Source organism: Vicugna pacos, chromosome 17, assembly GCF_048564905.1.
Source record: "Vicugna pacos chromosome 17, VicPac4, whole genome shotgun sequence".
NCBI classification, from domain to species: domain Eukaryota; kingdom Metazoa; phylum Chordata; class Mammalia; order Artiodactyla; family Camelidae; genus Vicugna; species Vicugna pacos.
The window spans coordinates 20,996,024-21,020,577 of record NC_133003.1 but is presented as its reverse complement, the minus strand read 5'-3'; the positions used below and the strand labels follow the sequence as shown (position 1 = coordinate 21,020,577).

The window sequence follows — 24,554 nt, the reverse complement described above, 5'->3', positions numbered from 1 at the left end:
AATTTGTAGATACTGACAGGTATATATAGAATAGATAAACAAGATTATACTGTATAGGTCAGGGAAATATATACAAGATATTGTGGTAGCTCACAGTGAAAAAGTATGTGAAAATGAATATATGTATGTTCCTGTGTAACTGAAAATTTGTGTTCTACACTGGAAATTGACACAGCATTGTAAACTGACTATAACTCAAAATAAAATTGTTTTAAAAATGGGCAAATTTTTTAACAAATGCTTCACCAAGGAAAATTCTGGATAGCAAATAAGTAAATGAAAAGTTGGTCAACATTATTGGGGAAATACAGTATAAAAACACCATAATGTATCACTATATATTTACTAGAATGTGAAAACAAAACAAAACAAAACAAAACCCAAAACCAAACAATACCATATGGAGTAACTGGAGCTCCCATATGTTGCTGGTGGGCATGAATAAACATACAACTCTCTGGGCAAGAGTTTTCCAGTTTCTTATCAAGTCAAACATAAATTAACAGTTAACACTCTGTAAATACAAAAAAAAACCATTCACTAATGTTTCTAGCAGTTTTATCCATAATCATTCCAAACTAGAAACAACATAAATATTCCTCAACTGGTGGAGTGATAAACTGTGGTACAGCTAGCTATACTGTGGGACACTACTCAGTAACAAAAAAGAGTGAACTACTGATACATTCAATAGGGGTGAATCTCAAAAACACCATGCTCTTTGAAAGAAGCCAGACACAAAGAAATGTATACTATATAATTCCATTTACATAATATTTTAGGAAAAAAATAAACTAATTTATAGAGACAGGAAGCCGACCAGTAGTTGCCTGCTGCTAAGTTGGAAGGAGGGACAGATTATAATGGAACATAAGAAAACTTCAGAGGTGATGGAAATATTGTGTGTCTGATTACAGGATTTTATATGTTCATCAAAACTCAAACTGTGCATTGTACAACTGGATTCTATTTGGGAAAGATATAAAATTTCCCTACCTTCTAAAAAAAAATTCAGATGGATAACAGCTATTTGGTATGGGATATGTGATATGAAGGGGAAGTATTTAAAATTATTGATAGAAAATAAGTCTTTATGATTTAGAGTAGGCTAAGATTTCTCAGATACGGTACAGAGAGCAAAAAATATGAAAAAAATCTGCCAAACATAATTATACATTAATTATATTTTAAAAATATTTTTTGCCTCAAAAACACTGGAAATAACTTTGTATCTAAATAGACATTTCTCCCATTTTGAAAAATTACAGCTGCACAATAGTCCATTATGTGGATATATCATAGTAATTTAAACAGTCTCTCATGTTTGGGCAGTTAGGTGGTTTCCAATATTTGGCAATTACAATGATTGCTGCAGTAAACAACCGATGTATTTTTACTCGCTGAAGGTGTACTGTCACTAAATTCTTTTTAGTGGCATTGGTAGTTCAAAGGCTCTATGCATATACATTTTGTTAGACACTGCCAAAAAGAAACATTTTAAGGGCAAGCAACAATCTGAAAGAAAGTATTTGTAAAATATATAAAAGATTAAGACCTCTATGTACAGTATGTAACAATCTCAAGAAAAACTGAGAGGAGAGCAAGCAATCGAGAAGAAAAATAAGTGGAAAAATTAGGTGTCAGAAACAACCCCAATGACTAATGAACTCAAAAAAAATATAAACCTTGCAAGCAAAGACCGGATAATGAAGATAGAAATCTTCCACATACTTCTTGTAGGAATATAAATTGAGAGCCATTTCGGAATGCTTTTTGGAATCTACTGCAAGGGTTGTGGACATACTCCAAGAACTAGCCATTCTCTTTTTGGGCTTGAGTCTATTTCTGTATATCCTCAAAGACTCTTTAAAAACTGCCTATTATCCTTTCATTCATTTTTCTATGTAGAAATTTAAAATCTTTAGGGGAAGTTTAAACTCACAAAGCAGGGCTTACCAGCTCGGTGTCTGATCACTTCCTATGTGTTCCAAGTGACAGCAGCTCCTGAGGTACGGATAACGGCCTTCCTCTTCCCACATGTACACGTGCAGAGAGTCATCCACGGATGTCGTCAGGACATGGAGAGAATCCTTCAAAGGATACCGGTGGGTGAGAGGCCCAGAGTGTGAGCCAGAGCCATGAGCCGGGGGAGAAGGAGCTTACGTACCACCCATAAGTTGCAGATGGTCTTGTCGTGGTACTCAAACCGCTGCAGCAGGTGGCCACTGATGCTGACGAGGAAGAGGTATGGCCCACTCTCAAAGACAATCGTATTTCCATCACTGACTCCCATCCAAATAGGACTCTCCATGTGAACTGGCAACAGGAAACTTGCAACCTCATGTGCTGTTTCCACACAAAACACACGCACACACATGTAGTCATACTTTGGATCATTCAGTCAGAACAGCATCTTTACACTGAATGAAAAAACCTATTTCCTGCTTCGACGGGACTTCAGCTCAGTAAGGAAAACGAAAGGTAGGCCAGTGGCCTGACAAATACGTGTCCCTGACGGTGGTGATAGGGGCTCTAACATGGGAACACAGGTCTGTATTCCTAGCTCGGGCACTGAGGGAAGGGGCACTGGAATCCAGGCCCGAAAGCATCATGGGAATCCAAACATGTATGCTCCAGAGAGCTGGGTGGAGTGCAGAGGTCAGAATGCAAAGGCATTAGAGTCAAACCAGCGTGGGTCAGCCTCCAGCTAAAGAAATCCCCAGCCCCCTTTACACAGACAGACCTATTCACACACACTCACGGCTGAAAATGAAAGCATGCGAATAGGGAGAAACCAGTGCTTCTCATGCGGCATAGCCTACCTACCTTGGATGAATGTCCTGCCCCCAGTCCCCTCAGTTGTTAGATCCAAGGTGGTGAATCCTGTCTTTTTTAAAGCGTCTTTTTGGAACATCAGTGTTACCCTGTTTGTCCTCCTTGGGGCCCAGCAGGCTCTGCAGCATGATGATAACGGGAGAGAGAGAGACAGAGGCGTTCTGCCTTCTGATGGTCTCAGTAAGCACTCAGTGAAAAATACCTATGGAGAGAGCATTGCACACGTAGTCAGATGAAAGGGGGAGGTCAGAGCATCTCAGTATAGGAGTGATTCCAGAAAAGCCTCTTTCCAAGTCCTCATCTTGTAGCCAAAGGTTTACTCTGAATCTCAGAAAGCACTGAGTGGTCACTGCTTGTCACTGGAAACTGTCTTCCTATCCTGCCTGTCAGGACACACATAGCAGAAGCTTCTCTTCTGGCCAGTTTGAACCCCTGATCAAGATGCAGTTGCCTAAATAGAGGGGAAAATCTCAGAGAACTAGTCAGGGTCTGTTTTGATTTTGCTGCCTTCTCTCTCAGCTCCTGGTTCTCTGGTGCCCAGTCCACATGCTAAACATGGTCTGCTTCAAGGCCAAAGACTTCTTCAGAGTGACATTCAGAGGCTGATCCGTTTTTTATTTACTTCTGGGCTTCTTTGTGCTTTCCAGCCAAGGCAGATAAAAGTAAAGTAAGGAAAGTAGAAATAAATAAGGTTACTAAACATCTTCATTCCTTGACATCTTTCACCCTCCTCCATCTCTTTGACTCATTAAGGCTTCATGAGCAAATATTAATAAATATTTGTCTTGGCAACTGGGTATTATTGCTTCAAAGACATTGTTTCTTGGCTATGGGAATGGATTCAACATGTGATGTGGCCTTTGAGAGGAGGGAGCAGTCATGTCCGATCCTCACTAAGCTCTGCCATTTTTCTAACTCTGCCTAACCTCGCCTTCCTCATGCTTGATCCACTGCTCCTGAAATTAAGAGCGGTACCTACCTTTGGCAAGATACATTCATGTGTCCCAGATGCAAAGATCCACCTCTTGTCAGGAGAGCAGTAGAGAAGATCAACTCTGTATTTAAATGCGTTAACTTTAGAAACAGTCTTTAACTCAGGCACCGTCAGTGTGTAGATGTCGCCTTCACAAGTGCCTACCTGAAACCAGAGCATCACTATCATGTCAACAGGAGACATGAAGTTGTAAAATATGCAGAAGTCAGCACAGTCATCTGCAAGATAAGTCACCATTTCCTCAATCACAATGGAGGTTAAAACCTCTGAACAGCCGGCCTCACAAAGTTGTTGGGATAATCCCAAGAAATCAAACTTTCTAAGCTCCAAAGTACTCCTCAAGCATAGTTACTCATTAGTACATCAACAATATTCTTTTCCTCAGTGTCTCCCCAATACCACATCTTGTCCACACATAGTCCTTGTCTAAATTCATGTACTGTACAATAATACACACTTGGAAGATGAAACAGAGACATGAAATAATTCAGGAAAAAATTTTTAACAAAAATGACTGGGGGATATTCAATATCTTGTAGTAACCTATAATGAAAAAAGAATATGAAAAGGAATATATGTATGTATGTGTATGACTGAAACATTATGCTGTACACTAGAAATAGATACAACATTGTAAACTGACTATACTTCAACTAAAATAAATAACTCTGACATTTTAAAAATAAAATAGGGAACAAAATATGGAAGACCAAGAGGCTTACTAATGTTAACTATTGTATCAACTTGAGTGAATGGCTTTACAGTGAGGAGCCTCTGTGGATTCATCTCCAACAGGGAAGTAACGATACCAACTGAAAACGTGTTGATGTGAACATCAGACGAAACCCACATGTGTAAATTGCATTAATAGCATTCCATTGATAATAAACATGTATACATTTTAACATAAATATATAATATAAAAATAAATGAGGACATATTCTATACTTGAAAAAAAAAAAAAGACAAGAATGACTGGGGAAATGTACCTGAAGCAGGTCAACGTCCAAGATGGTTTGGAGGTTTCTATGGCCACCATTCACTGGGTATATTGTGGCTCTCAGGCTACGTGATAGGAATACCTCCGAGAAGACAGACTGTGATGTGACAGTAATAGGGCCACAACACTTGTTAAGGCAGCAGGCATTTGGTTTTGTGGGCCCTCTCAGGATTCAGGGCTCACTTACCATCAGGAATGGGCCATCCTTTGTGAGAAAGGCTTCCAAGGAGAGACAGGCCTGAGACATGATGAGGGTCGCCAGAGTGTCCTCATCTTGACAATTCCACACTTTGATGGCTCCCTTCAAATCTACGGTGAATGCAAGATGCATCTGAGGGAGGGTCGCCAGGTGCATAATGCTTGACTGCTGAACTGGGCTTGACCAGATCATTGTGCCCTAGAGGATGAGAGTAACACGCATGTGTTCAAGGAGCTTCTCACACCTACCACCACTCTTTCGTTCTGCCAGTGTTTATTTGGAAGCCTCCTCCCAATCAGATCCATTTCTTGCTTCTGGGAAAAGAATAAGACAGTTATCCTGAACATCTCAATTATTTGAGGGGTGGTGAACTTTAGAAAGGAACTATGCAATATATTCCAAGGCAGGAACTCAATGCATGATGGGTATAAAGAGCAACCCAACTCCCTGGGCTCCAGTCCGTTCTGCTCCTTACCAACAGTGTGACATTAGGCAAGTTACCACTGTGGCTTCTTATGGGGCTGTTACATTACATTTCACAACATGTGAAACATCTTTAGAATTCTGCCTGGTAGGTAGTAGGAGTTCAGAGGTATCAACTACCATGAACATTGTTACTGTATCATTAACTTTGTATGTTGCCATCGAGACAGAAGAGTTTCCCTTCTAGACTTTTCTTCAGTCTTTTAAAAATTGAAGTATATCACACAAAGAGAAAAGAACACACAAAGGTTAATACATTATTACAAAGTAACCAATATCACTATTTGTAAGTCCTCTTGTTTTTTTTTTTTTTGAGGGGGTAGGTAATTAGGTTTATTTATTTTTTAGAGGAGGTACTGGGGATTGAACCCAGGACCTCATGCATGGTAAGCATGGGCTCTACCACTTGAGCTATACCCTCCCTCCCAAGCCCTCTTGTTTTTGCTCTATTACTAACCAGCCCCCACCCTCCCCAAATGTCATCACTATTTTGATTTCTAACACTGTAACAGTTTTCCTGTGTCCTGTTATCTATTGCTGTGTAATAAATCATTCCAAAATCTGGTGGCTTCAAACAACGATTAAGTTTTTGTTGTCTTACAGTTCCTCTGGTAGTTAGAAATTCAGGTGCAACCTGGCGAGGTGGTTCTGGCTCAGAGTCTCTTGTGAGGCTGAAGTCAACTTCCATTTTCAAGATGGCTCATTCATAAGGCTGGCAAATTGGTGCTGGCTACTGCTGGAGACCTCAGTACTTCACCCCTATGCAGTGCTTCTCGAGTGTCCTCAGAACACTGTGGCTGGCTTTCTAAGAGCCAATGACTTGAGGGAGAAGTGTCTTATGATTTAGCTTCAGAAGTTACACACCATCACTCCACAATATCCTATTGGTTACAAAAAAGTCAGCCCTTTTCGATGTGAGAGTGGACTACATAAGATCATGAATACTATGGGACAAGGACTACTGAGGGCCATCTCAAAGGCTGGCTGACACAGTCCACTGTGTACCCACAATGAGTTACCTCTCTCCCACAAACAAAATACACTCACCATCTTCCAATGCCCCCAAATACCTCATACCATTACAGCATCATTCAAAATCTAGGATCTCATTGTTAATTAGCTATAGGTAGTTAGGTCTAATTATGTCTAGATGAGGCTCTTAGGATTCAGTACATCTTGATGTGAAAATCTTAGAACTAAGTAAACAAATTGTCTGTCCCCTACATCCCCAAAATACAATGGTAGACACAGGATAACATTATAGGCACTCACATTCAAGAGGGAAAAAATTGGGTGGAGTTGGGGAGATGGGAAGCACCAAGGAATCACGGCTGCACAGAAAACTTGAAATCCAACAGAGAACACGCTGGTAGCATGCTGATTAGGAGTCAAGGTCTGGGAAAGACTCTTCGCAACTCTCAGCTCCACTCTCTAGGCTCTTGCTTCTGTCTTCAGAGGCATCCTTCCCTTTCCATATATGGTAGCCCACTTCTGCAGCTGAGTAGTTTTTGAAGCCTGATTATTGTCTGTAAAAGTGTGGGAACAAAGACCTCTTTTCCTTTTGTGATGTCTCAACCCCTGTAAATCCAAGCTGGTAGCATTCTGACAATGTAATTCCTTTAGAGACCTTGTGGGTCTTACTGGTTTGTGCCATTAGACAAGAGCCACATCCACAAGTCTCTGAGGTAAATACTTTGATACTTTGGGCTTCTGCTGGGGCTGCCAAGGACAATGCCTTAAACTTCTTAAAAGTACTGTTGCTTGATTCAGCAGTTCTCTGAGGCACCTCTTTAGATCTTTATGTGGTCTAATAAAGAATTCTGCAGCCACCTGTTTGGCTTCAACTTTATTGTATGGTTTACTGACATTGCCCTGGATTGATCTTGCTTAGAGTCCCTTTCTTAGATTTTAGCATCATTTGCCACCTAGAGAGGCTAGGAAATTTCAAAACCAGCAATTCTGGGCTCCCTTTTGACAGTCCATACCTTCTCCTCTCCCTCTTCTCTTCCATTTTACTATAAGCAGCAAGAAGAAGCCAGCATTCAGCATTCTACCTGGAAAGTTTATAAGTAAGATCACTAAGTTCATTCAATACATTTTCTAGTTTTCACACTGCCATGGGTGACAGTGTTGCTAACCTTTCTGCAGCTATCAAAGATCCCCTTTCCTCCAGTGTCCGACAGCATTTTCACACTTTAATTCTTCACTGGCAATCTCATGGTAGGCCATTAAGTTTCTGCTAACAATCTCTTCAAGGCCCAACACTCTCCCTCAGATTCTTTCCAGCTTCTGCCCACTGCCTGGTTCCAAAACTTCTTCCACATTTTAGTTTTTTGTTATGGAAGCACCCCACTTCCAAGCATTGAAAACTGTATCTGTTGCTGCATTACAAATTACATAGTGCCTTAAAGCAATGAACACTTATCTCACACAGCTTCTGTTGGTCAAAAATTTAAGAATGGACTTATGAGTGACTATGGTTTAGGGTCTCTCACTAGGTTGCAATAAGACGCTGGCTTGAGACGCAAAAATCTGAAGTTTGTCTGGGGTTGGAGGATCCGTTTCCAAGATGGTTCACTCATATGACTGCAAGTTAGTGTTGGCTGTTGGCAGGAGATCTGAGTTCTTTGTCATGTGGACCTGTCCACTGATGTTCTCAGGGATATGGTGGCTGATTTCCTCTAGAGAAAGTTATCCAAGAGAGTACCCTTCTAATTTCTTTTTTCCCAAGTTTTATTGAGATGTAATTGACATGTAACATTGTATAAGTTTAACAGTACTCTACTAGACATTTATCTCATCATTTTCCTGTCACCCCTTATTTTCATAAGAGTATTTATCATACTTTAGAACATTCTGTGGTAGAAAATCATTATCTAATTTTTATGGGGAGGTGAGAGAAATCCCAACTAGGAAAGCCAAGAAAATACAACAGTTTGGGACCTACTCTGGAGTCTTCCAACTCCATATTCAGTGCTTCTTGCACTACATTTGCTGGTCTTGATGGAAGACCTTTGTGCCCCTTGGAAGTGATCAAAGTTGGAGACCACTTTCTGAAAAAGCTAGTATAACAAATGCCAGTAGTTGACAGAAGCAGTAGAATAGGTAATGAAGATGCTCAGGAACAAAAGATTTTTTATTTCACAAAGTCATTTCACATTCAATAGAAAATGTCTTGCCTAAGTTTATATATAGAGATACATATTAAAAAGTGAATTCTCTGTATGTCTATAGTCTAAATGAAAAGGCTACCAATTAGAAGACCTGATTTGAAATCCTGTTTCTATTACCAATTCTGAGTATCTTTTTTCTCCCAGTACCTGTTTCTTGTGCTTTACAGGATACACACAGATAAGCATTAACCGTGCTCCTTATTGGCTGGACTTACCTCCCGCACATCCCAGGCAAAAAGCATACGCTTTGAAGACACGGTACAAATGATGGACTTCTCTTCATCCATCGTGGGACCACTTCCTGAGAGATAAGCCATGGGTCCCAAGATTCCTAGGAAAAAATACAGACAATACTTGGCCACCAGATAGCTGAGGGATGATGCACTCGAATAAAGAGAATTCAGATAAAATAATTTAGATTTTTCCTTCACTGTCTTGGGAGGGCTTGGGTAACACAGAGAAGAGGCTAGAAATTGGGCTTCAGAGTCATGCAAACATGGGTTCCCGTTGCAGACTGGCCATTTGGGAGATACTGGCCAACTTTTTTTTTTTAACCTCAGTTTTCACAGATACAAAATGGGGATTAAAAAATCTCTTCATCAGAGAACTGTTCCACATTTTAAAAGAGGTACCAGGAATACAGTGCTTCTGTTATTGAAACATTTCTTTTTTGTTCAAAATGTTTATTCTAGGAGGTCTGAGGTTTTGAAAAAAAGGAGTAACAGGCCTTATTTTATGTTATGAACAGATCATTCCAGTTTCTGCACACAGCAGGGATCACAGGGTACAAGGGAGGAAGCCAACAGAGCAATCCCATCCTATTAAGTTTTGTTGTTGTTTAAAAAAAAATTTGGGTGGGGGTGGGGAGGTAATTAGTTTGTTGTTGTTTTAATGGAGGTACTGGGCACTGAACCCAAGACCTTGTGCATCCTAAGCATGCACTCTACCACTGATCTGTACGCCCCCCACCCCCATTAAGTTTTAATTCTTTCTCTTCACTGCCTGAGAACACAGAAAACACCAATAGTGGATTTCTTAAAACAAACTGATCATGTTGCTCTCAGGTACCTTCTCCGTACCGAGGTTGCCAACTGCTGCCTTGTAGACAAAGTTCTCGGGCTTTGCGGACGCCATCCAACGCTCCTGCCTCGTTTGTTTGAGGAAGTACTGCTTCCACGTCTGTGCTCCGGGGCACCGATGGGAGAAGGTGCAGAAGCTCCATTTCCTTCGACACAGGTTTCTGGAAAGAGAGTCCCAGTCCCATCGGGCTGCCCGCGCTCAGTTCGCCCCCTCGGCGCCGCTGCTGCACGGGAGCCCCGGGCCCGGGCCCAGGCCGCAGCCCCACGGCCTCCCGCCTCGCCGCCGCCCACAGCCCCTTCCCTTGCTCACCTCCACAGCGGCTCACTCTCGGCAACCTTGTTCCAGTACTACGGGAGAGAAAGGAAGAGACGAGCAGGCGGCTGGTACCGGAACGTCGGCTCCTCCCGTGTCGTTCCGGGAGCAAGGCCCACGCGGCGAGGCGGCCCCGCCATCCCAGCCGGCGAGCCCTCCCTGCACGGGGAGCCGCAGCGGCTACCACCGCGCATACAGCCCTCGGGATTCCCGCGAGAGTTCAGCGGCAGGAAAGCGGATTTCCCCGGGCTTGATTTGCGTTTACTAACACGTGAGGCCCTCGGACCGAAGGACGCTAAACGCCGCACACTGAGCGCGGCACTCTGCTGCTTTACAGACTGGGGCTCCAACTCGCTAAGAGAAGCGACTGAGTCCCGGGGCCACGGGCATTTCAGACCTGAAAAGGTGGGTCTGAATAAGGTAAATTTAAGGAATGAGGAAAGGCTGTGCGGGTGTGATGCTCGAGTAGCCAAGATTCTGGGCAGCGGGAGAGGTGAGAGGGGTCTTGCACGAGGACTGACGTGGACGGGTGTGAGGCAAGGCCGGTCCATTCAGACAGCGCGGCGGAAGCGGAAGCACTTACCTTGTTCACTTGGGCGACGTGCAGCAAGCTGGACGCGTCCAGGAAGGAGAAGATTCTGAACAACACCTCGTCAGGCAACCGGCCCTCCATTTACACGCCCCGCCCACAGCCAGCCTGCCCTCTGCTCTACCTGTTGCTCTGAATTTAAAGGATTGGCCTAAGTCTGCAGTCCATCTGGCCCTGATAAAAATAGGCTGCAGGTGGTGCAAACTCGAGGGCTGCCGCCACTGCGGCCTCTCTCGCGGGGTCCACACAGCGGAGGGCGTCCCTCCGCACACTGGTTTGTTAAGTGTCAACGCCTTCTTTCTGCACTGTGAGCTGAAAGGGCCGGACCCAGGGCAGCTCTAGTTGCTGATGAACTTGTCAGGATCTCTAGGAAATTTCAACTAACACACCCACATTCGTCAAACTCACTCCCTACGTGACACTTTACACTCCAAATCAGCGGGGTAGGGATTCTGCTTGCCGCATTTATGGATCTATTTTGGGACACTGAATCTGGCCAGCAGGGCCTCTCTCCCAGCACCAATGTAGCCCCTGGGATTCCACCTTTGTGTGGTCACTTTCCAGGGGAAGGAGAAAGTACAGATCAAAGACGCTCCTCCACAGAGACCCCTGCGGAGGGTGCAGGCCTCCTCTGAGAAGGCTTGCAGTCCTGCCTTTCCTTTGTGACCCGACACTTTTCTCCTGAGAACTTGACAACTGATTCCAGTACTTTCTACAGCAGTCCCTGTGTGAGGCTCAATGGTGATGACCCTTTCCTTACACTGCCACCTCCAGCCTGACCCGCAGTTGTAGTTCTCAGAACCACCATGTTTTCCTAGAACCTTATCCACTCCCTCATCCAAAGCCAGATTGGGCATTTCAGGGACAATTAAGTGTCCTCTTTCTCAGAATTTGGAACGGAAAATTTTTCAGATTGATAGGCCTATAAAATACAAACCTGACAACAATGGGAAGACCACATTTTTCCTTCCACTGAATTAGGTTCATAGGAAACTTGTTTGAAGAGAATGTGATTTAACTAGAAAGAACCTGTGATAAAGAAAAAAAAGTTCTGGTTTAAAGCGAGATAGGGTCTTATGGTAGCTTTTCTATCAACAATTCTAGTCCTTCATAAGTCTTTCCCTGAGTTCATGTTTCCCTGAACTATGCCATTTTACTAGTTGTAAAATTAAAATAAAAATTTAATTGTATTAAGATTAATAATGTTAATAATAATTTTAAATCAGTCGCTGCTTTTTGGTTTACCTACTTGAAGTGAATGAACAAGATCCTGACTATTCACCACTTTTAATATGAACAAGAAGTTCACATTAGAATCTGTTAGATTCTGATATACATCCCAAACTTTTATTCGAAGATATCTAGACAAATAACAGATGGGACTGAAACTTGGTGATAAGCCTCCTTCCAGCTCGAAGAGTCCAGGACATCGAATGTTAGAACTGGTTTTCAGGTCGCTGCATGTTCTTACTCTCTGTAAGGTGGGAATGGTGATTTCAAACTGATTGTATCTTGGGATCTCACTCTCTCTTTCACTTTTCTTCGTAGCTCTGTAAGCATCTTTATGACTCTTATTTTGAACTCTTTATCAGGTAAATCAGTTATCTCTGTTTCATTGTCTTTTTCGGAGGTTTTCTCTCAGTCTTTAGTCTGGAATATAGTCTTCTGTTTCCTCTTGCTTGACTCTGTGTTGGTTTCTGTGAAGTAGGTAACACAGCCACCTCTCCCTGTCCTGAAGGAGTAGCTTCCTGTAGATGAAACTTATCGTTCAACCCTGCCCTAGCTCTTGGTTGTCTCTGAAACTTTTGTGATGGTCCAAGCAGCCTACTTTATTCTTAGTGGCTCCCAGTAGTTAAAGATGTGGCAAGACCTGTCAGCATCCCAAAGGGGAGGATCTCAGTTGGCACCCGGATTCAGGCTGATTGGAAGCCAGACCCTCAGGCAGCAGCTTTTATAGGTATGCAAACCAATCTCTTCCAGGGGAAGACTGGGAGATGGGCATTTCTATCTGCTCCCTCTGTGCTGAGCCCTGGGGTGATAGCTAGTTAACAACTGTTTCTTTGTTCTCTTCTGTGGAGCCTGTGAACACAAGCCCACCAGAGCCAGGCTACCAAGGGATTTGTTCTCTGAGCAGCAGATACAAAAACCAGGGCACCAGACGCATGCAACACTCCTTTCTCGGAAGATCTGGGGCAGGGCAGAGGGCGAGCTTGAAGATGGCAGCTAAGATTTGCAATTCATGTTTTACGCCCCACAGAAGCACCCTATGAGCAACTGGTACTAGACTAAGCACACACAAAAACAGTTAGACTTTATTACCCAGATGCTATTCTTATTCCCTGGGAATTGCTAATGGGCTTTGCCAGTGACAATGCCACTGATGATGCTCAGGGAAGCCCACGGAAGGAGAAAAAGACAGTGGGTGAACATTGGCATGGTGAGCAGTGCCAGGCCACCTACTTGCCAACCCGTAGGGCCGTCTGTGTGTGTCAGGGAGGCATGAAGGCCCAGCAACTGCTGGGTGCCCCGCCCCTACCCAGCTGTGTCCTGGGGAGCCCACGCAGCTTGGGGGCCTCCTCGTCAGTGGGAGGAATCTGAGCTATTTTGTAACAGATGGCAGCTTCAGAGGTCAGCAAACCCAGGGCAGGAGTGCCACTACTCCCCTCCCTCCCATCCCTAAACCCCACCTCTGGGAATGTGACTTGGTCCTCACACTCTGTCTTGCCAACCCCCAGCCACTCCAGGGTCCTCTCCATCCTGCACTCTCCCTGACATGGATGAAAGCAATCTCCCATAGTGCATCTCATTTACAGGATGGTCATGGGTCTTCTAAGGCCTGGGAAGCCAGTTGGGACAAGGTGAAAGCCAGGCACGGGGGCAGCAGTGGGGGCACTTGGAAATGTGGAATGTGAGAAAAGTCTGGACAGGAGGTCTTGAGAGCTGCACTGCCCAGGGTCATCATGGGCATCCTGAACAGTAAGTGGAATCATGAGGCCAGAGGGGTGGGTGAGCCCTGCAGTGATCCTGGTGAGACACATTGCTGCCAGGACCGAGCAGGAATACTGGGAGTGGGAAGTGGAGGTCAGGGCTAAGAGTCACAGTAGTGGGCAGAATAGATCTGCAGCTTCCAACACTTGTGAGCACTGGGGCCACAGTGAGGTCCCCAGACCGAGCAAGGTGTTCAGGCTGGGCAGGTAGATAGCAAGGTGATAAGACAAGTCACCAGATGTGACTTCTGGTGTGCCCCTCAAGGTGCCCCAACCAAAAGTGTAGTGTGTTTACTTAAGGTCCCTCTACTTTCTAAGGTATTCATTTGATATTTTCCTCCTTAGCCCTGTGAGACTGTGGGCTATTTTAGAAGCTTTCTGCCCAATTTCTTAGTCCCCTACTCAATGCAGTCCAAGAATTTGGCAAATGCCTCGAGGAGACGGAGAGACGAAGTCCTCTGTTGGGGTCTGGTCCTTCTGCCTCTTTTCCCTGAAATATTGGCCACCCACAGCCTGGCTTCCTTGCCATCCACAAATTTCAACTTTGCCACTTCATTTTGCTCACTTCTCTCTCTCAGCAGCAGCTCTGCCCAGACCTCCTTGTGCCTGGATTTTCAGGCTCCCTTGTGCTATGAATAGCCCAAAGCCAACAGGCAAAAATCAGATCCCCTATTCCGGGTCACATCCCTTCGGCCTCTACCCACTCAGATCCTAGTTGCTGAGGCAGCTCTCTGATGATGTCATACAGATTCATCTAAAAAATCTTATTTCCCTTTTAATCTGTTTATCGTGGGAGCATGGGTCTTCCACAAACCACTCTGTCGTAGCCAGAAAAGGATGTCTGGATGCCTGGTGTAAATGATTAGCCAGAAAAGGATGTCTGGATGCCTGGTATAAATGATGTCTATATACGAAAGACTCCAATGTTTATAATATCCTTCTCTGGCACTTAATGGGACTTTGAAACAATGTAACAGGCTATCTTCCTAACACTTATCTTTTAGACTTCACATGTCGAAAAACAATTCTTTCTGGTCCCACAAATGTACATTTTCCCTGTGTTCTCTCTCACACAAAGTAAATGTCATTTACGTTCATTTTTGCTTAGGCCAAAACTCAGTTTTTCTCCATTTCTTTTTGCTTATGACCCTCATCTACTTTTGTAGTTCCCATCACTTCCTTCACACCTCAGCCAAATACTAGCCCCACATAAAGTTTTTTTCTAAAATAAGACTTCCCATCAAGCTTGGCCTTTTATGCTATTTTATTTATCTTCACTTACCCTTCACAGCACCTATAATTATACTGTAAATAAAGTATCAAGTAAATTCACTTATTTGTCTGCCTCCCTCTATGGAAAGTAATTTCTTTGATGAAAGGAATCTGTCTTTCTGACTCACTTCTGAATCATCATAGTCCAGGCTTGTTTCTGGAAACCTAGGATTTAATTATAATCTGATGAGTGAAGGAATGGGCGAGTCCTTTCTAACCTGAGGAGATTTGGAAGTACTCTGAATGCCATGGTTACTGATAACCACAGCCAACAAAGAAGATCTCCTGCTTGAGGTCTGGGCAAATACAAAGGAAAAATGAGGCTTAATTTTCTCCGTTGGAAGTACAGGAGAAATTTCCTTCCCTTCCCTTATCTTAGAGCATTTTACTTAAGAAATTTTGTAATGGTAAGTTCATTCTCTGCCTCTTCCAGATGCAGATACATCTTTTTAGAAGCAAAATAAACCTCTTGCCAGCATTATGATCCAGGAATGCCCTTCGCAGGGACCTGGGAGTCATCTTTTTGAAATGTAAGCATCAAGGGAAGACAGCACCCTTTTCTCCCAATTTCTGGGGGAGGGCAGGCACCTACCTTTGGCAGGGACCTGGCTTGCAGTTGCAAAACTATCTCCTGTCCTAAAGACAGGAGAAGTCTGTTTTTCCTTCATATAAAATCAATAAACTAATATAGATGGCCACCCCAATTACAGGTGAATTTAGGATGAACTATCTGCAGTAAAGCTGCTGTCAAGTCCTGCTTGAGGACGAGTCATTGTCTGAGGACTATTGTTTGATGACTAGTTACTGTGTATCTGGAGAACATGTATGTAATGGGTTGTATCTGCTTAGCCACTGTAAAAGAGTGAGATTGTGGGGGGCAGGATACAGCTCAGGGGTAGAGTGTGTGCTTAGCATGAACGAGATCCTGGACTTACTCCCCAGTACCTCCATTAAAAAAATAAATAAATAAACCTAATAACCAGTCCCCTTCTAAAAAATAAAAATAAAAGAATGAGATTTCTTTCTGTCTTGGCAACCTCTTAGTGGATGACCAGTGATGTACATCACGTTCTAGTTTATTGCTTATTCAATAATAAAATTTTCTTTTTCTTCAACCTTTATAGAGAGGTTTCCTGGGTTGGAATATTTTAAAATTATATTTCCTTGACACCAGCAAAGGTAGGAAAAAATGACTTCTCTTGAGGGTGCTTGTGAATTTTAGCCATGTTTTAAATACACTCGTTTGTCCCAGGAGCAACATTCCAAAGGACAAGACAAACGTGAGTCACATCGGACATAAATGAAGAATGAAGTAACAATCAGGGATCTCACTTAGGTGTTGGAAGAGGTTTAGTTGTGTTTTATATTTTCCTGCCCTAGGAAAAATAGAATTAGATATTTTTGTTCAAGAGGACATGACAAAATATCCCAAAATATATAATATGTATTGCTGCACGATCCCAACCTGTCTCTTGCCTTTTTCTGGACAAATCAACATTTTTCAGTTAAACATTTGATGAACCCGAGGAATTCAAGATGAGGCTTCCAGGAGGCTTTCTCAAGTGACCCTCACCAGTTACTAAACAACTTTACACATTCAATAGACTTTTGCTGTTCTAGGGGGAAGTATGCAAATTACGGAAGTGTCTAATTATAGACAATTGATAAACATTTGAATGTTCAGTGGTAGTTGTTTCTAGGGAGGGCAAAACATCTAGACTTGGAGCAGACTGCAAAAATGGGTTACAGTTATCTGAGCCTCCTTGTCAGGGTGCTCCTTTACAATGAGACTTCTAGGTCCTCCCATCAGGTTGAGGACTGTTTCTCTGCTCCCTGAGTCAGGTCCAGCTTTGTGACTTTTCCTGACAGCAGTCACACACAGGACTTGGTGTGGGCAGCAGTCCATGGGTGATGGGTACTCAGACTCCAGCTAGATGCAAAGGGCACTGATACCTCTAGTACGGAAGGGGAAGATGATTTTGCCACATTCCTCCATGTAGCGTCTACTCACCTGTTGCAATTTAATTTCATTCTTTTTCTGGTGGAAATTTTTGTCCATCCTTAGCAGAACAGGTACTTAAATTGTCTTTTGAAGGTAACTATGATTTTTCTAAGGGCTTTTTAAAAAGATCAGTCTTTTAAAAACTGTAATTCTACTTTATGATTGATATACTTTCTCTTGTATAGAAAGTAATTTAGGAAAACCTATCATTTCTCTCCATATTAGAAGTTTTGGTTACTTTAGTTGGCTCCACCATCCTGGTGAAAGAAAATCAGCAACTCTCAGGCCACATGAGCGAAGATGCCCAGAATCATGAGGACTGTTTTGTGGGTGTTAAGTGCCACACAGGGAGCACTGGAAAGGCATGTGGTGGACTGGGATGAGGTACGGACGGAAAGGGAAGCACTGGTTTATGTATTAGTTCAGCATTTGAACTGCATGGGGGAAAGAGTGATTGAAAGCATTTTGGAATTGCGTGTTTGGCCATCCATAACCTAAGGAAACACTGTGAAAGCCAGAAATCTTGCCATGCAGCATTTTAAACAGACCCTCATCTCCTGTAGCAAGAAGGCAAACTGGGCTAAATTTTAGGCCAGGGTTTAATGATAAAGGCAGTGGAGTTAAAATGATGTGGAACGCACAGAACTTACAGGTCTTCTCTGCTAAATTAGACCCTTAAAGCTGAAGGAGAAGGACCTGACACCAAGGTGAGGAGTGTGTATGAGGTTTTCCCTGAGACTCCTGAGCCCCTGGGTTCCCCTAGAAATCCCCCAAGTTTACTATAAAAGTGGTTCTCTCACCTTTGCTAGAAGAGTGCAGGCTCCTGTTACCTTGTGGCCACACAAAGGCCTCCTGAGGTGGCTGCCTCCCAGGATGATATCTGCAACCTCAAATCCCATGTACGACCCTCCTCAAGGCTCCAGACCAGTCGCCAGGTTAGGTCTCAGCCGAGCCCTGGTGAGGAAATGGCTGATTTACCAACTGAGCTGCATGAAGTGTCTAATTTGTATTACCAGGAATGGGTGCAGAAGAGGGTCGTGAGGGTTTTCGCCTGCAGTGGAGTATCAGGCTGGGTATGCAAGTGCTTACTGAGATGAAGGCACTTGTGATGACTCAGGATTCGACATCCTGGGAAGACTCATGCCGTTGGCCCACCACCCCGCTAACAGGGGTTTCTAAAGATCTGATGTGACGATGCCGCAGTAAATAATGTGGAGATGCTGGGACTGCCTCGGCAATCACTGAGGGTCAGGATATCGGCAAAGGGGCGTGTGAGAATTGAATTATTCTGTGATCCCGGAGAACCCACTGGGATGGTTCTGGGTTGATGATAGATTACCATCACCCAGCCATTAAGGGTCCTGGAGAGGGCCCAGTGGTCACTCATCTTGCAAATGCAACAAGGAATGCACCAGGGAGGCAGGCGCCAGCGTTTCTTGAGAAGCTCAGCAGTGGGATTCTGTCCTCTGAAGGTCGCAGTGAGGGCAGGAGAGCCACCAAGAAATGGGCTTCCTAGTGCCAGTGGGGAGGACAGAATTCCACTGACAGGAGCCAGGTGCTAACACTTCACTGTCAGAAGCAAGAGGGGTAGAATAGCTGTAAGGGGAAACAAGTCTGACTTTGCAACCTGGAGACCTGTCAAGTGATCACAAGGATTTGTCAGTGGCAAGCAGGCCTTGTTCATCGGTGTGAGATTAGATGGGCAGCCTGTGATGGGACTGTTCTTCTACAAACGAAATGACACAGAGTAGGACTGCCGAAGACTCAAGTCAATGACTAAGCGGAAAATTGTGAGCCCTCACAAAATTCTGATATTTGAACCAGTTCACAGGGGCCATTGCTTGAATGGGGACCTGGGTGACCCGACTCTGGCGAGTGCCATGTGGCTATTTATCTGAAGAGTGTGTTGTTTTTCATCTGTATCAGGAAAAATGACCTAAAGCAATTTTCACCTACCTGGATAAGAAAGCAGTTCACTTTCGACTCTTTCCACAGGGCTAGGACAACTCTTCTGTTCTAGGTCACAATGTAACCCAAAGGGATTTTGATCATTCTGACATCCCGCTATACTGATGACATCACGCCAACTGGATGTCATGAATAGGATATAGAAGGTTCTCTGGATGATCTGGTAACACAAATGTGGACTATTTGAGGGTAGGATAAACACTAAAACGCTCTCTCTTTTCACTTCTGAAATATTTAACAGGGTTGCCAATACAGCAATGTTTGCCTTTACCCCTAGATTTTTATTTCTGTTTTATTTATTTTTATTTGTTTCTTAATGGTGATACTGGGGATGGAACCCAGGACCTTGTGCATACTGAGCCTGTGCTCTGTCACTGAGTTATATCCACCCCTCTCCTAGATTTTTCAAAACCACAGTTCCACTGAGGCTGTTGTAGCACCCATTTCCCCAAAACTTCCTTTGTGCTTAATTCAAGAGCAACTTCTATATAATTATATTAATTTTCTCTCAATAGTTTTGGACATAATAAAACATTACCTCCGTGTGAAAATGATACTGGTAGGAAAAAATTGGTCCTTATTTATTTCTGTTTCCTTGGCAGCCCTATCTGACGCACTAATTTTTTTGTTTGTTTCTATCTCACTGTTTATATCACAGATGCCTGGGTACCTAAGATTTGTGAGGAAGCGTATAGAATTACCACCCAGGGAAATTAATCCCTCAAGGGAACGTCAGTCTATCTGGAAAATGGAATTAGATTCTCAATGCTCATTTACTGAGGATATCTGCCTCCCATCACTCTGGAAATCACTGGGAAGTTTCTCTTCTAGTTAATTCTGACAGTCTCTTTGGACATTTTCATTATCACCAGTAATTGTTTACGATAATTAAACAGGTCTTTTTCTGAGACTTAGCATGATGTCCCTTTGCAGCAACTGTCATCCCTGCTGCAGATGACATGATAATCACACCTCTGGAAGGAGATGAGGTCCAAGGTTCCCAGGGTTATAACCCAGAGTGCGGCTGCTCCTCACCACACACACACACAGACTGTCACCCTGAGCCAGTGTCCTGGCAGCAGCCATCTGTTAGGTGAGAATTCTCTTACCATTAGAAAAGAGATGCTGACTGGGCTCTCCAATGAGGGGGACTAATTGTTTCCTGAGAATTACGAAGACCTAACCTAGGCCCTTCTCCTTGGGCAGCCAAAGATACCACTTACTTTGTCTTCTGGTTTGAATTTATCCACCTCTTCTTTCTGATAAAAGTATTTACTCTTATGATTTCCATCTGCAAAGTAAAGGTTATAACAAACACATCTCAAGATATTTAAATAGTTCAGGTGAGACAAAGTCATTATCACATGGATAATACTTCATATATGTTAGTATGCCTACCTTCCCTCTGGGCTTTGGCTGGATGAGTCAATGTATTTTTTTAAATGAGAACAAGATCCACTCGGGTGCCTGTGAATTCAGGCTTGCAGCACTATTTGTATCCTCTTTGGTTAAGTATTTATTGGCCTGAGACAGGATCAGTCACTGTTAAATATGAGCATGTTGAACATATAATACTGGTTAGGAAACGCTTCAAGAAGAAAGCAGATGGAACACTTGCTGATAATATCAGAGCTGTTGCCAATGTTTTCACAAAGCCTATGAAGTGGAGGGTTTTCCTCCTCCTCTTTGACCTTTTATGCTCATCCTTACCCATCACACATCTAAAATGTGACCCTGTCACCTTCCCTAAGCTCTAAGGGAATCTAAGATACTGAAACATACAGTGTCGTGGCAGAGTGGCCAGCATGCACTGCCTGCACAAGAAATGTGTCGAAGTTTGTGTGACAAATGACAATGTATATAGATAGATTAGGGGGGAGAATGTCTCCTCAATTTTTAATTGAATCCAGAGGCCGTATGGACGACAATAACTTCAACCAGGCCCCATCTGGGCTGGTGTATTTATACTGCGTCGTGCTTTCTCTCTAACCTACTAACACCTCAGCGCTCAACATCTGCGCTCAATGACTCATTGTTTTAGACAAACAGACATTTTACGTAATAGACACACACAGGTCATTTCCCCTGGAGCATATTTTACCAAACCAGGTCCTTTGGAAATTCAGCTTATAAGGTGAGTCATCTCTCATTTAATGATGACTCTTGGTTTTGTTTGTCTTCAATTTTTCTGCTTCTGTCTACGTTTTTGCTGCTTGTTTATTTTTCTTCTTTCGTTCGAGTGCTGCTACCCTGGTTTCTCCCTCTAGTACAGATCCCGCTACAGACTTCCCTTCACTTTTTTAGATATTATTACTTTCATTTATCATTATTCATTATTTAGTTTTTCAACTAGTGTTAGTCAAGCATTGATTCATTGGGGAAAACATTCTTTAATAGAAATGTATAATCAAATACCTCTCTTTTACAAGAAAACAAGACTTCATAATATTCTGACTCTGTTTTATTAGCAGTTCATGTGGCTCTAACTATCCATTTGCTTACTCCCTTTCTTTCTCTCCTCCCCAGCCCTCTACTTGTCTTCAGATATCTTAAAATATACTATCTTTCTATCACACGACAACATCTAGGCTTCTTAACTCCATGCCTTTGTGTTCTACACCCCAAACTTCAATGATTTTCTAATTCAGAATCTCTCATCATGTTAAATACTCCATTAAATGTGTGCTTTGGGACTGAGTTCATTTCTTTCAATAAACACACACATTTAGGCATTCTGTGTCTTAACACTTTCTGAGAACTTAGAACACAATGTTCTGCAGGATGGGTTAGACTTAGGGAGAGGTTCAGATATTCTGAATCCTTCTGTCCCTAACTGCTTAGATTTCATTGGGGTAATCTCTAAGGAGACCCATTTGCTGTTCAACACTGACTCTAATTAAAGGTGAATTTAGAAGTAGTTTGAGAATTCTAAATTTTCCTGTGTCGTCTTCTATAAAGTGTTTCTTTTTACAGACAAATACTGGGAACAACATTATAATTTTTCTGTTTATATTGAAAGGAATAAAATCTTTGTGCTCCCATATTCTGATGGCATTTGCTCAGAGATTTGTTTGTTTCTCTGTTTCAGAGCCTGAAACAATTCAGGAGATAGTAAGTGTGTCTCTTATCCAAAGTGCTTGTGAGGAGTGAGAAGCCTCCCATTTTCTTTTCTTCAGTATATAGTTGGACACATCTTGATGTAAGTTTGGAATTATCAGAGATTTAAATGGTCTCCTTTGATAGTTTTTTGTTGTTATTTCTGCCCCTACACATATTTTTGCTCCCCCTACTATTTTTTTTATCCTCACATTTCTATTTCTTCGTCATTTCCTTCATGGTACAGATGGTATTAATGAGCTGATTGTTGAACAGAAGTGAATAACCGAGTTGGGTAACTGGTGATGGGAGAAATATTTAATGGTAACAAATCACTTGTTATGGAATGACGTCTGAAAGGAGAGGCTATCTTGTGACTGACCTGAGAACTGGTCTACTTTGAATGCTTGGTTTACTAAATTATCCCATATATAGTTACTTATGTTTTTTTTTTTTTTACACTTCTGGATATGTGTTTTCTGTGCTTTGCTTGGATGTTACTCAAGTCCCCCTTCTTCCCAGAAGTGTTTGAAGTCTGCTGTGATTCAGCTTTTCCATCCTCTTGGCTGTGGTCCAGCGCTTCCTCATCTGCTGTCTGGCCCAGGTGCACAGCCTCCTGGGCATCTCCCTACAGCTGACTAACGTGTGCTTCATTGGACACATCGTCCCCCACAGGAGACCAAACAAGTCAGCTCCTGTCCAAAGCAGTCTAATTGCTTTCTTTTCTTAGAAGAGACAACTCCCATTATTGGACTCTCACCTTTGTTTTATTGATTTGTTTTCTTGTTCCTGCAACAAAAACATGCTGCCCTAATTGCTAGAAATTTATAATTCATTTTCAAAACTGTTAAAGCTATTTGTGGGTTTAAGATCTAGTCATTTCTTTATATTTACCTTTTATTCATGTTTTTATTGGACTGTATTAGTTCTAAGCATTTGCATTTAATCTTGCTTTGAAAGACAAACAAATATCACTCATAAGTAGATTTATGTAAGTAAATTTTACTTGGTTTCTTTTATTGTTCTTTCCTCTCTCTTTTCTCTCCTCATATAGGATAGATGGGAAAAATATTTTTTTAAAATTGCAGTGTTGATTGCCATTTACAATTTGTTTCTGCCCAAAAGGTAAGTTACTCATTTCTTTTATCATCCTATTATCACAAGATCTATGTAGTTTCTGAATAAACATAGCCTAGCTCTGGGTTATTATACTTTTAATATTTAATTGAATATAATCTCTGAACATCTGTTTTAATCTCTCATGATTATTTAATAGTGAAATGGGTTATATTGTAAATCTTGAGTATATAAAATAAGTGAAAAAAACAACAATAGAAGAAATGGGGAGGGTACAGCTTAGTGGCAGAGCACTTAGCATGCATGAGGTCCTGGGTTCAATCTCCAGTTCCTCCATTAATGAAGAAATGAATAAAAATAAATGAAAAGTTAGAAGAAATAGAATAGTTAACAAGATAAAGACTAAAGAAGTATCTCCCTATATTTATAAGAAACTGATATATAAGAATACAGTATTTATAGTTTATAGTAAAATGTTTAATTTGATAGCTTCTTCATAACTTTCTGTGTATGTAAATATTAAAAAATAGTCCCCTTAAACCATATTAAAACTGAGCTTAAATATTTAAATAAAAATATTTGAATTAGAAATATCCAGATAGCTTAAAGATTTAAATTAAAAATATAGAGGGGAGGGTATAGCTCAGTGGTTAGAGCACATGCTTAGCATGCATGAGGTCCTGGGTTCAATCTCCAGTACCTCCTCTAAATATAAATAAATAAATAAACCTTAATACCTCCCCCTCAAAAAACAAACAAAAAATATAAAGCAATATAATTTTTCAAAAAATATCTACACAACTGCACCTAAAATTCAGGGGCAGGGACAACTATATCAAACAAGATGAGAAAGCAGAAACTATGTAATAATTAATGAAATTATTTGATTAAATACAAAGTAAAAATATGCATATAATATATTCCATAAACAAAATTAATGCACACAAATAATACATAAATAATCAATCTAGTAAGAATGTGCTCTGCAGATTACAAAATTTGACTAGGTAGACGGTGATAATAGCTTATAAAATTTTGAGGAAAGACTAAGGGAAAAATGGGGAAAGGATGGGGATATTCAATTCATAAAGAATAACCCAAAAGATTCAACCTTAAGAAAAACAGGGAAATTCACTTGAGCAAAGAAACTCAAATTAAAGTCACAGTGCAATATCAGTTTCTACTCATCATACTGGGGGGAAATGAAGTTACTAACGCTGGTGGGAGTTAAGGAGACTGGTATGCTCTTACCTTGTTGGTGGAATTCGAATCTGTTTCAACCTACCTGGAAAACCGTTATCATTATCCCCTTCCCTTGTTTTTCTCCCTGTCTTCCTTCTCTCTCTGCTTCCGTTCCCAGATGAAGCATCCCACTCCTGTGAATCTATGCCATAAGAACAAGAATAAGCTCACTGCATAGCTGTGACATCGAGGTTCTTATACACTCACTAAACATAAAACGAGGCTAATCATATGAGAGACTGTGA

At 42.1% G+C, this 24,554-nt stretch overlaps 1 protein-coding gene and 1 non-coding gene across 6 annotated transcripts in view; both read right to left on the bottom strand.

Moving 5' to 3' along the window:
• Nucleotides 1-24,554, bottom strand: part of FBXW12 (F-box and WD repeat domain containing 12) — a 57,133-nt gene that overhangs the window by 8,158 nt on the left and 24,421 nt on the right. For 2 of the 5 annotated variants that reach the window (XM_072941210.1, XM_072941211.1), the window contains exons 3-16: nt 24,353-24,451; nt 20,293-20,436; nt 20,118-20,185; nt 18,883-19,054; nt 17,727-17,880; nt 11,603-11,694; nt 10,074-10,111; nt 9,764-9,924; nt 8,900-9,015; nt 5,017-5,226; nt 3,815-3,973; nt 2,827-3,037; nt 2,168-2,346; nt 1,957-2,090 (exon numbers count right to left, since the gene is read on the bottom strand). In XM_072941210.1, the coding sequence (XP_072797311.1) occupies nt 1,957-2,090; nt 2,168-2,346; nt 2,827-3,037; nt 3,815-3,973; nt 5,017-5,226; nt 8,900-9,015; nt 9,764-9,924; nt 10,074-10,111; nt 11,603-11,626 (1,232 nt within the window). In that variant the 5' untranslated portion in view covers nt 11,627-11,694; nt 17,727-17,880; nt 18,883-19,054; ... (1 more) ...; nt 20,293-20,436; nt 24,353-24,451. Of the gene's footprint in view, nt 1-381; nt 515-1,956; nt 2,091-2,167; nt 2,347-2,826; nt 3,038-3,814; nt 3,974-5,016; nt 5,227-8,899; nt 9,016-9,763; nt 9,925-10,073; nt 10,112-10,659; nt 10,974-11,602; nt 11,695-17,726; nt 17,881-18,882; nt 19,055-20,117; nt 20,186-20,292; nt 20,437-24,352; nt 24,452-24,554 lie in introns of those variants that run through there. The other 3 variants (XM_072941212.1, XM_031686609.2, XM_031686608.2) reach the window with 3 other exon arrangements.
• On the bottom strand, nt 5,860-5,933 carry TRNAG-ACC (transfer RNA glycine (anticodon ACC)). Its single transcript has one exon. It is a non-coding gene; the product is annotated as a tRNA-Gly (tRNA).